Raw genomic sequence first — 14,351 nt, 5'->3', positions numbered from 1 at the left:
CACCTCCAGACCGCCGGGATCAAAGATCCTGGTGGTGCTGGCGGTCCAACCTCCAGGGTTTTAATGTGGCAGTCACCGTGAGTGTGGTGTGTGTAGACTGCCACACTCGTAATGAGCCCCTAAATGTTTTGGAAGGTTTTGTAACATGCTCAGATTTATTTCAAAGGATTTAGGGGCTCATTATGAACTTGGCGGTTCAGACCGCCATGCCGATGGCGGCGGAAAAGGCCGCCACTGGCATGGTGGCATGAACCAGCATATTATTAACACAGGGAGGGCCTCCAGTGGCGGCCCTCCACCACCGCCAGGCTACCGCTGACAGGCAGCCTGACGATGGTGGACTACATTATCCGACAGGGCAGCGCTGCCCTCCGGATAATGTACATTGTTTCCCCCAGCCTTTCCCTGGCGGGTTCCCCCGCCAGAGAGAGGCTGGCAGAAGGGGTGCTCCGGGGCCCCCCTGGGAGCCCCTGCACTGCCCATGCACCTGGCATGGGCAGTGCACGGGCCCTGTGCAGTGCCCCGTCGCGCAGGTCTGCGCGACAGGTGCTGCTGCACCCACCGCACAGCGGCATTGATGGCGGCTCCATGTGGAGCCGTCGGCAAGGTCCTGGCCCAGCAGAATCTTCTTTATGCGGCCCGCAGGCTTACAGGGGGGATGGCGGTCTATGGAAAGACTGCCAGCATGAACAAAGCGGTGTTTACCCCGTGTGCAGAATGACCCCCTTAGTGTGTTTCTTTCCTTTGAATTTGTCTTTCTAATTGCTGATTGTTTGTAACTAATTTGGCCCTTGCATACTTTAAATATTTGCATTAGTGACTTCAATAGGATTAAATGTCTCACTGAAAGGAATTAATACGGTTGATTCCTTACTACAAGCCAGTCTCTGTTTACCAAACGTTAATAAGGTTTTTCAGAACACAAAATATCAACATAAATAGACGAGGAGCAATACAAATGTGACTAAAATGAAAAGGACAGTTTTTGCCCCCGTTTATCTTTTTTTTTAATGATTTTTTTCCTTGGAGGCCACTTCGAGGTCACCACAGGTCACTATTTTCACAACAGTGCAACATCTTGCCAGCCACGGCAAGCAAGCAATCTCTTTAAACGTCATGTTTACATTCTGAATTCTCGTTTGGTTGCCCTGCCTTCCAATTGAGGCGTTGATCAAGCTGGCCCCCCTCCCCCCCCTTGGCTGACAGAGCTATGGTGTGCCCTTGGCTCTGGAAGCCCCAGTGGCTTTTGTGGTATTGGAGCGCACCCCTAAAAAAAGCCAGGGATGGGGGAGTGCGCTGATAAGAGAGGATTTGCGGATGCCGTTTGATGCTGTCCTTTGGCACATAAGTCTGTACTGGGCATATGATTTGTTCGCTAAGAATATCTCCCTCCTCCCTTCCTTTCCCTTTCTCCCTCCTCCCTTCCTTTCCCTTTCTCCCTTTCCCCCTTAACTGCTGCCTCCCTTCCTCTTCATGGACTTCTGAAGGAGATGCGCTCCGGCAAAGAGCTAGCAACGAAATATGTACTAGGCGGTTTTACATGCAATGCAAGGGCATGGGACTATGATTCATGTCCCAGGCATATGAAGCCCGCACCTGTGTGTTTGAGGGCACATCTGGCTGTCTATGGCACTTCATGTTATGCTATATAGTTTTTTCTAATATTAAAAAAGCTTGCTAAGTCGTACATGCAAAATACGTATTTACCAGCTGGCAAACTCATTATAATAGCTTTTCAAAGCATAATATTTGTAAATATTAGAAACGAATTTCCAGATCCACAAAAATGAGAATTAAATATACAAAGGAAGAAAAGTTCAACATAACAAGTATGATTAAAGAGCCTTACTCAGTAGTTTATAACTGGGTACTCGGAATTCAAAAGTTGAGTGATAGGCTACATTGAGCGTCCTGGGTTTACAGAATGATGCGGAGGTTTCTCAGCACACAAATAGACTAAATTATGTCCTGGTACGTTATGTTCTTGCATTCTGCATAAAACAATGGAACATACAGGAAGAAGAAGAATATTTCTAGACATATACCTCGCAGCAGTGAACGGATGTTTTGTATGCTTTCATGGAATCTAGTTGAAATAGTCCTGCATAAAGAGGAGCTCAGATTTACAATGCTTCAAACTAATTTAAATAAAGGCATGTTCATCCAGGTGTGCATGGAGCTCAAAACACTCACGACAGTGAAATAATAGAGACAGTAGAAACGTGTACCCGAAATATGATTAGATGGTGCACATTGACATTTTCATTTTGTCTGTTACAGTTTTCATTTTCTATTTATTTCCCAGCCGAGGATTGTTTCATTTTCTTCTGCCTTGCAAAGTGCTACAGAGAGAAGGTGAAAGCAAAGTTCCAGCAGGTGAGCAAGAAACAATTTTGAGCGTCTTATTTGGACTGACTGTGTGGCAGTGCAGTGTTTCTTTTTAAAGACCAACAATTAGAAGTAATAACTGTTAGGAATCACATTGCTTTTCTATATTTTCTAGTGGAAACCTATTTTGAGATCAGAAGTTTCTATTGTCAGTTCATATATTTTTGTCTTCCACGTTATATGTTGAGGTTATGATATTGCCATAAACTATAAAACTATGGGGGTTATTACAACTTTGGAGGAGGTGTTAATCTGTCCCAAAAGTGACGGATATACCACCAGCCGTATTACGAGTTCGATGGGATATAATGGACTCGTAATACGGCTGGTGGTATATCCGTCACTTTACCGTCACTTTTGGGACGGATTAACCCCTCCTCCAAAGTTGTAATAACCCCCTATATATTTTCTGCTGTTTTTGTCTGAAATATAAAATTATCTAGATTGCAATATGAGCGGGTCAGCAGTCCAAATATACATCCCAACTATCCAAACGTGCCACCCCTTGGATCTCACAATCAAATGTACTGAGGGAAAATTGAGCACGGATCTACATAGAAAACCAAGAAGTAAAAAGACGCTATTACAGTACAAATGTTTCTGTCCCACGATCCTGCAAGATGGCCACCCATTTGGCCAGTTTTCATGGTTTGGCTTGACAGCTTAGCGGTCGCCAGACAAATATGTGAGTATAGCCAAGAAAGGGGCTTTGGCTTCACTCGCATGTTGGGAGCCAGGAGTACGTTTTGTGTGGGAGACGTTGCTTGTGTTCTTTCACAAAAAGTTATTTTATCATTTTGTTTATTTATCCAGCTGCTCGAGCTTGAACTGTCAGGGCCATACAGTGTAATGATGTTAAAGTGTCTTAGATACCTAGATAATTTTAGGGTATTTGTTGTTCCCTGGCAGCAGCACAAAGGGTAGAAGAGCAGCCATGAGAAATGTATTGCAGTCCCAGCAACCCCCTTCCTTCATTACGTTTAGATTTCAGCGTTCAGAGCAGTGCAACTTGTGTTTAGACCTATGTGATTGACAAATAAGAGCTTAGAGAGAGAGAAAGAGAGAGAGAGAGAGAGAGACACGGACGGACACGCGCTTAGGCTTCGTCCACATTTTGGTTCCCATGATTACAGGCTTTGATTGGGCCTAATTGTTTGTGCTTTCACTAAAAAGGCTGTTTGTATGGCATTTTGAAGCTTATATTCAAATCAGCAGAACTGGGTTGGTTATGATAGCCAGCCAAAGATCATAGCTATAGACCTGATCTGTTTATTATGGCATATTATGATAAAAGCTCTAGGCCTGACATATTTGTTGTGAAAACCGTATGTTAAATTCAATAGGCATTAACATATTATTATGCTGCGCCTTCTCCTATATCTCCTCAAAGAGTTGGAACAACCTCCCACATTACATCACAGCCTCCTCACGGCTTCTTCATTTCTACAAGAAGCTGAAGACTTAGCTCTTCGAGTAACCTCACCGAGGAAGCAGCTGCTTAACCCACCCTTAATGCTGCTAGATATCCTCACAGGTGATAAGCTGCAATACAAATATACATAACAACATAACATAACTTAACATTTAAGTATGGATTGTTATCACTCTATATTAAAGCCTACCAATAGGTATTCTTTTACATATAATCTCACAGATTAACATAGTAGGCAAGGGTTTTGGCAATGGCCTTACAAATCCTGCTGTTTTTCACTGTGATTATTCTTTTTAGGTACTGTTCTGTCGGGCTGTATATTGTTTTGCAAAATGTATTTTTTACTATATATTTGTAATTTTTTTACTGTGTGCATGACGATTGCCAGTTTATGTGCACTTGAATAGGCCAGTGGTGGGTCAGGTGTAAAGCCAATGGTAAAGGGCAATGCCTTCATTGGTTCATTGGGAAAAGTCATGCCACATTTCAGAGGTTTGATCTATTTATGATGAAATGTTATAACAAAGCCAGTACACCTACCCTACTTATTGTGAAAAATATGTGTTAACAACAGGCTTTTAAGGATGAATTTTGTGTGTATTTGCATTTTTGTGACTGTGTTCCTGATACCTGTCTTGTTGGAAAGCTTATGCTCAGTACAGTAGGCAATACCTGGCTATGGTGACAGGCCAAAGATTACAGCTATAAGCTTGATTGGTGTGTAGGGACATGGAATGCCAGATGGCATAGGTGTGGCCTGTTATATTAACATGTTATTACAAAGGCAGTAGGCCTTACCTATTTATTGTGAAAAACATATGGTATATCCAGTAGCCTTCTACCAGTGGATTGTTGTCACTTTCTGTTGCATGCTGTAGAAAGGTATTTGGTTACATGTAAAGTCTGAGATTATTCTAGTGGGCAAGGGTTTTGGTGCCGGTCATCTACTCTGACAAACCCATGGAGCAGAATTTCCCTGTGATTTAGGCCTATTGTAATTTTGTACATACTTGTAATTTTAGTGCATGATGATTGGCAGTTTACGTGCACCTAAGTAGGCATATATTCTATATAGTTTCAAGCATTGGTAAATGCTAGAGGCTCAACCAGTACACTGGGAAACGTTATGGTATATTCCTTAGGTGTGATTTGTTTATAAGTAAAAGTTATGATAAACCAAGTAGGACTTAATTATGATGAAAAGCATATGCTTGAGGCAATAGGCTAGGATGTTGTTCAATGAAATCTCACAGTTTATCTTAGTAAGCAAGGTTTTTGTTGTTGGCGACCCATCAGAACAAACCATGAGGATAGACGATTTACTCTTTGATGACCCTTATTGTGGTATATTAGCAGGGATTTTATATTGTTTTGACAATTGCATTGCATGCATATTTGTAATTTGTAATTTTATTTTGGTATATCTGATGGTTGTGAGAAGGCTTATAACCAACATAGTAGGTCTGAGTTGCTAGAATCTCTTCTTAGCTTGTAACAAAGAAAATCATTACATCCAAACATATACATATATATCCATATAGGTATATAGAGGGGTTAAGCTCTGTTCTGCCACTGCTCTGTTTGTTTCATTTACATTCCACTTCCATTCATGACAGCATACTGCATGGTAGAATGGTTAGTCCATATCAGCCATTGGCTCTCTAGCCCTGTGAATTTCAGCATTTCCTGCTCACATATGTACATCCACCTGAAAATGAGTACACTTCAATGCCAGCTTGGTTGACTATTCCTTTAGTTTTCAATTTTCTCCTTTTAATATTTTAATATGCCCCTTTCATTTCTTTGTTTCTCCTGTTTTTATTTTACCATCTGTTAAGACAATACTACAGCTCTCCAAGCAGTGCTAATGGGCCACTTTCTTGCCTCTCCATTCACTTTCAGTGTACCACATCCCTTTTTGCCATTTCCCCTAAACGAGGAGACCATTATGAAATGTGTCTGTCAATAGTATATCATCGTTTGTCTCTCAAATATGGCCTACACATTGGTTCTAAATGTGGTGGCTATGGTGGAACTTTAAAAAAATAATAGATTATTTACAATACCTCTGCAAGATGAATGCCCTGCAATGTTTAGTTTCGTTATTGCAAGTATATGCAAACCGTGTTTAGAAAGCAGCATGTTTTCTTTTTTTCTACTTGAATTCTTTTACCATGCACGTGCTGTTGAGTTTGTTTGTGCTTTATTGTGGTTGTGTCAAAGAGAGAATGCAAGAATGAGCAAGTGGATGAATGGATTTATGGGTGCCAAGATGAGGGACAGAGTACATGTATGATAGCTTATTGGGTGCCTAAACGTAGCAATGACACAAAAGGCACTTTAATTCATAAGTCAGACCTACTGGCATTGCCAATGCTTGTTAAGGATTAGGTGTAAATGTACAGTCAGCATGATTATTTCACTGAAGCAAATGTACTTCAACAAGTCTCAAAGCCAGAGGGTACTCTTGAAAGATCGTAGAGACAGCTATTAAGAGGGCTTGGTTTAGAGAATAATTTTTGTCCCCTAAAAATTAGTGTCACTACTTTCAGCCTTTGCACAAATACAATTGTGAAAATTATCAAACACCATTGGAGTGTCCAACATGTAGGTAACCTTGCACTACAGCCTCCTGTCGGTTCATGAAACTGTCTTCCACTTCTTCGTTTATATCTTCAAAGCCATCATCAATGTTGTCGGCTTCTGTTCCTAAGTCAAGAACTTTCGTTTGTGACAGTTTCGCTTTGCCGATGTTAAGCAATGATGTAAACACTGTTAAGACAACATCAGGCATTCTAAATCTGAATCTTTCAAGACGTTTCTTAAAATGGTTCCTGCTGACTTTACTGCATCTTGTGATCTTATTTTGGATGAAAGATCTTCAGGAGTCAAATCAGCTGAGAACACCAAATGAAGCATTTAGGTCTCATGGTTCCTGAACTATTACATCATCACTGCATCGCATCTCCCATTTTTAAAAATGTCATCCAGAAAACACCGGCCCAGATCAGCAAATCTTTACTCAAGCTAAATTACTTCTCTAATGATCCAAAAACACAAATCAAAAATGAAAATCTCTGGACAACAACTTTTTTACGGAGGTATATCAGGTGGGTGGGATTAATTTTTGTAGACTGCTTTTGCTGTTTTTTTTTATCTGTGCACTAAGGTATACTGCTGTCCTGTCCCCAGAGCATGTGCTCTGAACCCTAAAACATGGTAAATTAGCTTATCCCCATTTGCCATACTTAACTTTCCAGTCAGGCCGTAGTATATAGTGTAAGAAAATACCCCAATGGCATAGAGAGTTAAATATCAGCCTGGGACTGCAGCTCCTATTGTGGCATTTACTAGGCTGAGAAGGAAAACATGGCTTAAAACCTATGTGTGTGGCCTGACTCTTGCAGCCTTTAACCCTACAAGCAGGCCTGTCCAAATTATTTTGACAACAGGGAAACCTATTTTTGAATATTAAATAAGTTACCCTTAAGTAGGCATTGTAGCCCACATGGGTAGGGTGACTAGTATTAAAAAGTATTTAAAATGTAATGTTGGCATGTTGCTACAGTGACTAGCATCCAAAAGCTACTTTCAATGTTAGTGCTGTAGCTGGTTCCACAAAGGAAAATCTAAAGTACAGTTGATATATTAATTCTGTGTGTATGTGGTTTTGAATAAGGTACAGCGGTGGTTCAGCCTCTGCTTTTCATACTTATTAAAAAGCCAATGCAGTGGTGAGGTTGATATCTACACAGGAAAATTAACTTATAATAAGTTATTCATTCTCTGCCTGAATTTCCTGTGCCTGCAGCTGGCCTGTCAGTGCTGGTTCAAAGAGGTGTGAACTACTGGTCCTACGGCAGAGACAGTGGCTTAGGCATGGAAGGATGACTAAGGGGAGGAATGTGACTCAGCTTAACCTACGCGGGGGAGTTTAAGAGTTCTGAGGATCTTTGCTAACTTAAGCGGGTACAAGGGGAGACCTGTACTTTTATAGTTGAGTGATCAGGAAATCCTGGAAGATAGGGGCCTTTTGATCCCAAAACATAATTTGGCCTTCTGGCTTTAGTTTCTGTAGAGAAGGGAGCTTGCCCCATAGCCAGTTTAGAGTGGTTGGGGGGGATGCTTAATACCTTAAACAAACCCGTAGGTGTGTCCCTAGCCCCCTCTAGTATTTGTACTGAGAATGGTGTGCTTTGGGATAGTTTATAGAAAAGCAAACAGGATATGCTGCAAAAGTGGGAAGGTTTGTCCTTGGCAACCTTTTGTTTATTTGTCAGGGAGAGGACAGGAGTCAACCTTACCTTGTGGATAGTGATTTAAGCAAAAGTGCCATCTCATCCCCAGCCCCTCCGAACAGTTGGTGGGCCTGTGAAAAGGACTTGACTTGCCGTCTGTACCCTCTGTTGAGTACTGAAAGTCTGGACCTGCTCCTACTTTTACACAGGGCTAAGAAGTGGACTCCGAGTTTCAGTTGGCTATTCTCCTCTGTGGCTGCAGAGACATAACAAGCTGCAAGAAACCTTTCTATTTTGCAAAATAAATTGGCACACTTTTTGGTCACTCAAGCATATAAGTAAACAACTCCATATAAAAGTTTAATTCTCATGTCATCCTGATGGTTGAAAAAAGCAAAGGTTATGATGGTCTCTTGCTATGAAATGTGCCTTTATTAACCGTTCATTTATGGTAACACATACTTGTAGACAACACATTTCCTTCGGCTAACACTTTTTCAGTGCTTATTTAATGTCCAAATATTCTCTCATCAGTTCTTATACTTGTAGAAAATTTGTTGTGCAATGAGGGCCATGAAATGTTGTTCATTTGTTTGTCATTCTTCTGTGATTAGAATTAGAAGGCAGTCATGCTGAATTATGTATTGGTGGGTACCAAAGAGGTTCCCCAAGGGCGGCATTCTGTATTGAGCCACTGTCAGGGACCCCTCAACTTCTACATGCAGACTGCCATTGGATGCTACGTGTCTTGATACACCTAAAAGTGAAAACACAACATGGCACACAGTGTGTGCAGTGTCCCCTAAACACTGCATGCAAGTCATCCCTACAGCGGGCTTTACAGCCCTAAGGCAGGGCGCATTACATAGCATTTTAGAACATATCTGCTTGAGCAGATCTGTCCCTGCTATGTCTTTGTCGATTCTTAGACATAGTGAGTGAAAAGGAAGCCATTTTAAGTACATGTGCTTAACACTGGTCACTACGAGTTCCTAAGCTTCATTATGTCTTTAATGAAACTAGGGGTGTTTGGTATCAAACATCCCATATTATTGAACCCTCACTGATGCTAGTGATGGATTTAATAATCCATGCACCCATAGGGCACCTTAGGGGTACCCCTTGAAAACCTACCAACTACCCGAGTGGGGACTGACTAGTTTTAGCCAGTCTGCCACCACCAGATATGAGTCTGACCTCTTAGACTGAGACCTTTTGCCCTTGGGCGATCAATCACAAAACCTGCTCTGGGAGAGGGGTATGCACACCCCACCCAGCAGGATGACCCGCAAACCTGCATTCTAAGGTAGGGGCCTTCAACGAAGCCCACCACCCTTGGTGTGCAGATCTGGCTTCACTCGCAGGAGACATGCCGACTCCTAAGGAATCCAAAGTTGTTTTTAGTTAGGAAATTTTTTTTCTCCAATTTTTGATTTTTCTAAATTGTTTAGAATTGTAGGGCCTTGTGCTAAACTCCCAGTCCAAACAGTTTCGAATTTAAAATACTTTAGTTAGTTAGGCCTTTTAGTAGTTCACTTAGAATTTTTTAAGTTTCTATTAAGGTCCCAACTACTTTAAAACCATGACTGAGGCAGCAGGTTCATCCCAGGAGCTCAGCCTGGGCCCATAGAAACATCTTAAGGTTGCTCAACTTCAGACCCTCTGCCAAGCAGAAACATGGCATGGAAATTTGTCATGGGTCCTAAGCCCACAAAAGCTCATCTGCAGCAGCTGCTTGCAGAAAATGGCAGAGCCATGGGTAGCAAAGAAGCTCCTCATGAGCGTGAGGAAGAAGGGGAGGTGAACGAGGATGAGGAATCCCTCTACAACTCCACTGACAGAAACACCACTAAAGGCATTTCTGGTAGTACTCCAGGAGATGGAGACAGGGAAGATGCTTGTTAGACATGGGGTCTCTAGTTGGCATAGTTTACACCCTGTCCAAGTAGGGACCCTCACTCTAGTCAGGGTAAGGGAGTCGCACACCTAAAATACCCCTGCACGCCCCCTTGGTAGCTTGGCATAAGCAGTTAGACTTATCTAAGAGGCAATGTGTAAAGTATTTGTACACAAACAGAGTAGCACAGTGAAAACACCACCCAAAGTTCTCCACAGCAGTTTAGAAAAATAGCTAATATTTATCTGAATAAAGCAAGACCAAAACAACAAAAATCCATCATACACAAGAAAAGATATCAATTTATAAAGTTAAGAGTCTTAATCCATAGGAAGCAGTGGATGTGTTGCTTTAGCACAAAGTACCTGGTATGCATCAAAATTAAAGCAGTAGGAGAAGTGATGTGTCAGAAAAGCAAGCGATGTGTTGATTCCTTACTCACAAGTGAGGCCATGCGTCGATTCTTTCCCCGCTGGGAAGGCAATGGGCCAATTTTTTTCCACAGGACAACAATGCTTTGGTTTCTGGCCACGCAGCCTCGGTTCCTTGCGTTGATGTTGAAGATTTGTCGCCCAGGAACGATGTGTAGAAAATCGATTTTTCTGCTGCAATGGCCACGGTGCGTGGATTTTTCTTTAGGTCACCAACTTCCACTTCCAAGGGTCCAGGGAATGGATTTGGCACCACTTGGTGGACTCTCGGCAGAAGAGCCCAGGCACTGGCAGATGATGTCCTTGATATCCCTGAGACTTCACAACAGAAAGCAAGCTCAGTTCAAGCCCTTAGAGAACCTTGGAAAGCAGGATGTAAAAACACAAAGTACAGTCATTGCATTATCAGGCCAGAAGTAGCAGCAGCAGGCCAGCACAGCAAAGCAAAAGGCAGAGTGGCAGGTCCTCCTCAAGCAACCATCTCTTCTCTCTGGCAGAATGTCCTCAGTCCAGAAGTGTTCTGAAGTTGTGGGGTCAGCAGTCCAATACTGATACGTATTTCTGCCTTTGAAGTGGACAAACTTCAAAGGAAAGTCTTTGTAGTGCACACAACCCTGCCTCTCCCTGCCCTGGCCCCAGGCACACTCCAGGGGTTGGAGACTGCTTTGTGTAAGGATAGGCACTGCCCTATTCATGTGCAAGTGTCAGCTCCTCCCTCCAGTCTAGCCCAGGAAGACCCAACAGAATATGCAGGACACACCTCAGCTCCCTATATGTGACTGTCTAGAGTGAATTCACAAAAAGCTCAACTGTCTGACTCAGACGTGTATGCAACAGCCAGACAGAGGCACAGAATTGGTTAAGCAAGAAAATGCCCCCTTTCTAAAAGTGGCGTTTTTAAACTTACAACCTAAAAACCAACTTCACAAAAAGATTTATTTTTAAATTGTGAGTTCAGAGACCCCAGACTCCACATCTCTATCTGCTCCCAATGGGAAACTGCACTTAAAAGATATTTCAAGGCAATCCCCATGTTTCCCTTATGGGAGTGATAGGCCTTGCAGTAGTGAAACCCACGTTTAGCAGCATTTGACTATCAGGACATGTAAAACACACAAGTACATGCCCTACCATTTAGATACACTGCACCCTGCCCATGGGGCTACCTTAGGGGTGATTTGCATGTAGTAAAAAGGAAGGTTTGGGCCTGGCAAGTAGGTGCACTTGCCAGATTGAACTGGGAGTTTCAAACTGCAGACACTGCACTGGCAGGTCTGAAACATCTTTAAAGGGCTACTTATGTGGGTGGCACAATCGGTGCTACAGGCCCACTAGTAACATTTGCTGTACAGGCCCTGGGCACCTCTAGTGCACTTTACTAGGGACTTAATAGTACATCAAATATGCCAATCAGGGAGAATACCATCACCAACCCAATTCAGACAGAGAGCACTTGCAAGTTAGCACTGGTCAGCAGTGGTGAGGTGCCCAGAGTCCTAAAGCCAGCAAAAACTAAATACAGCACAGGATCATAACAGGAGGTAAAAAACTAAAAAGACATGGGAAACCACGCCAAGAGCTGACAGGTCTAACAATGCTGAACTCCAAAAGTTAGCTATGAGAAAAGAATTAGGCCCTCATTCTGACCTTGGCGGTCTTTTCGCAAGACCGCCGAGTTACCGCCGCGGTGAAGACCGCCGACCGCGGCGGTGTGCCGCTGTGCGCATTCTGACCGCTGGGAGCGTTCCGCCGGAAAACCGCCAGCAGCCACACTGGCGGTCGGCGGGAAAGTGGAGACTGGTCAACCTCCACCGCCACGCCAGCAGAACACCGCCCACAGAATTACGACCCACATATCTGTGTGGCGGTCTTCTGTTGGCGGTCTTCTGTTGGCGGTCACGTCCCTATGGCTCCCGTCGCCTCCCGGAGGACCAACGCACAAGGTAAGTTGATCGTCCGTGAGGGGAGGGGGTGGGGGGGTGTTGTGTGATGTGGGCGTGCATGGGGGTGTGCGTGTGAGTGTGTAGAGGGGGTGTGTGAGTGCGTGTATGCGGGCGGGGGTGCTGCTGTGTCTATGGGTAATGTGTGCTGTTCGGCGGGTGCGCATGTCGGCATGTATGTGTGCGGGTATGTGTCCCCGTTGTGTATGTGTGTGTAGGGGGGGTGTATATGTGCATGTTGGGGGTGTGTGCATGTCGGGGTACATGTATGTGCATGTCGGGGTGGGGGTGGGGAGGGGGTTCGTACCACCTCTGGGGGGTGGCAGGGGGGTGGAGGGTGTGGGGGGAGGACTCGGGTGGGTAGTGGGGGGTGGGGGAGACCCCTATCAGTGCCAGGGAAGGAATTCCCTGGCCCCGATAGTGCTTACCGCCATGGTTCGCACGGCGGTTCCCGCTCGCAAGAAACCGCGGCGGTAGGCAGGGTCATAATACCCTTGGCGGTGTTGGGACGACCGCCGGGCCGGAGTGCGCAAACTCCAGCCCCGCGGTCATGACCGCCGCGGCGGTCGGAGTGGAGAAGTAGCGGTCGGTCGCGGCGGGGACCGCCGCGGTCAGAATGCCATTTTTAATACCGCCGGTCTGTTCGCGGTCCGACCGCCGTCTCTCCGCCGACCGCCAGGGTCAGAATGAGGGCCTTAGTCTGGACTCTTGGCTATAGAGACAAAAAAGAGCTGAGATGGACCTAGGACCAACCTCAGGTGGCAGCAGACTTTTAAATAGGGAGACAGAAGAAGCTTTTGATCCTAACATCCCCAAAGGGATTGTCCCCGATATCCAGAGGGTGATGATATCACCCAATGGTCCACAGCCTTTGAAGCACCTGTGCCATGAGGAAACCCAGCCAGAAGTGTTGGGGCTCTCTGCTGTGGGAGCTTACACAGGAAAGTGTACGGATAGACTCCTGACACTGACTGGAGCAGATGCCGAGTCCTATGACCACATGAACGATACCCTGAATGAGGGCTTTGGACTCATAACTGATGAGTACAGGATCAGGTTCAGGGAAACTAGAAAAACCTCAAGTCAATCATGGGTAGATTTTGTTGACTTCTCAATCAAAACCCTGGGTGTCTGTTTAAAAGGGAACCAGGTGCAAGACTATGGTGAGCATTATAATCTTATTATGAAAGAGCATCTGTTGAGTAACTGTGTTTCTGAAAAATTGCATCAGTATTTGTTAGACTCAGGTCCAGTTCCTCCCCAAGAGATGGAATAGAATGCAGACCACTGGGTCACAACAAGGGTATCCAAGACAACTCATGGTGGGGGTGACCAAAAAAAAGGGGATGCTAAGCCTCTCCAGGAGAAAGATGGTGACCAGTCTAAACATAAAACCAAAGAGTCTTCTAAAGGCCCCAAACCCTTTTCAGGAGTGTGGGGCCCGAGATAAATCACAAACCAAGGGTGGGCCAGAGTAAGAACTTTGATCCTAAGAAGGCTTCGTGCTTTAATTGCAAAGCCAATGGGCACTGAACTGGAGACCCTGCCTGTTCCCAGAAATAATCCCCCTAGTGCACCTGTGGCTCCTGCTGCAGTGGTAAGTCTCCAAATGGGATCCCAGGTGGGCCCTGACCATATCCGAGAGCTCACAGAAGCTTCTTTAGTATCAGAGGAAGGGGTGGATGTAGCAGCCCTGGCTGTCTGGCCCAGTAATCCGGAGAAGTACAAACAACAGCCTCATATTAATGGGATCAGAGTTGAAGCCGTAAGGGATACAAGTGCAAGTGTCACCATGGTGACTGAAAAACTGATATCCCCAGAACAGTATCTGACTGGTGAAACTTTGACAGTCATCAATGCTGACAACCAGGCTAAAGTCCATCCCCTGGGAATGGTCTTCTTAGTGTGCGGAGGGGATGCTAGCCAGAAGAAGGTGGCCATATCCTCTGCAATTCCTATAGCATGTCTGCTGGGAAATGCTCTGGAGTACTCACCATGGGCTGAGGTAGAAAGAAAGTCCCATGC

The 14,351-nt window shown here is 44.5% G+C and overlaps 1 protein-coding gene across 4 annotated transcripts in view; it reads left to right on the top strand.

Moving 5' to 3' along the window:
• Positions 1 to 14,351, top strand: part of WDR93 (WD repeat domain 93) — a 360,263-nt gene that overhangs the window by 152,626 nt on the left and 193,286 nt on the right. For all 4 annotated transcript variants that reach the window (XM_069222687.1, XM_069222684.1, XM_069222685.1 and 1 more), the window contains exon 10: positions 2,306 to 2,376. In XM_069222687.1, the coding sequence (XP_069078788.1) occupies positions 2,306 to 2,376 (71 nt within the window). The remainder of the gene's footprint in view (positions 1 to 2,305; positions 2,377 to 14,351) is intronic.

This window comes from Pleurodeles waltl, chromosome 3_1 (assembly GCF_031143425.1).
Source record: "Pleurodeles waltl isolate 20211129_DDA chromosome 3_1, aPleWal1.hap1.20221129, whole genome shotgun sequence".
Lineage (NCBI taxonomy): Eukaryota > Metazoa > Chordata > Amphibia > Caudata > Salamandridae > Pleurodeles > Pleurodeles waltl.
The sequence above is the reverse complement of the archived record's forward strand: the minus strand, read 5'-3'. Positions and strand labels throughout refer to the sequence as shown.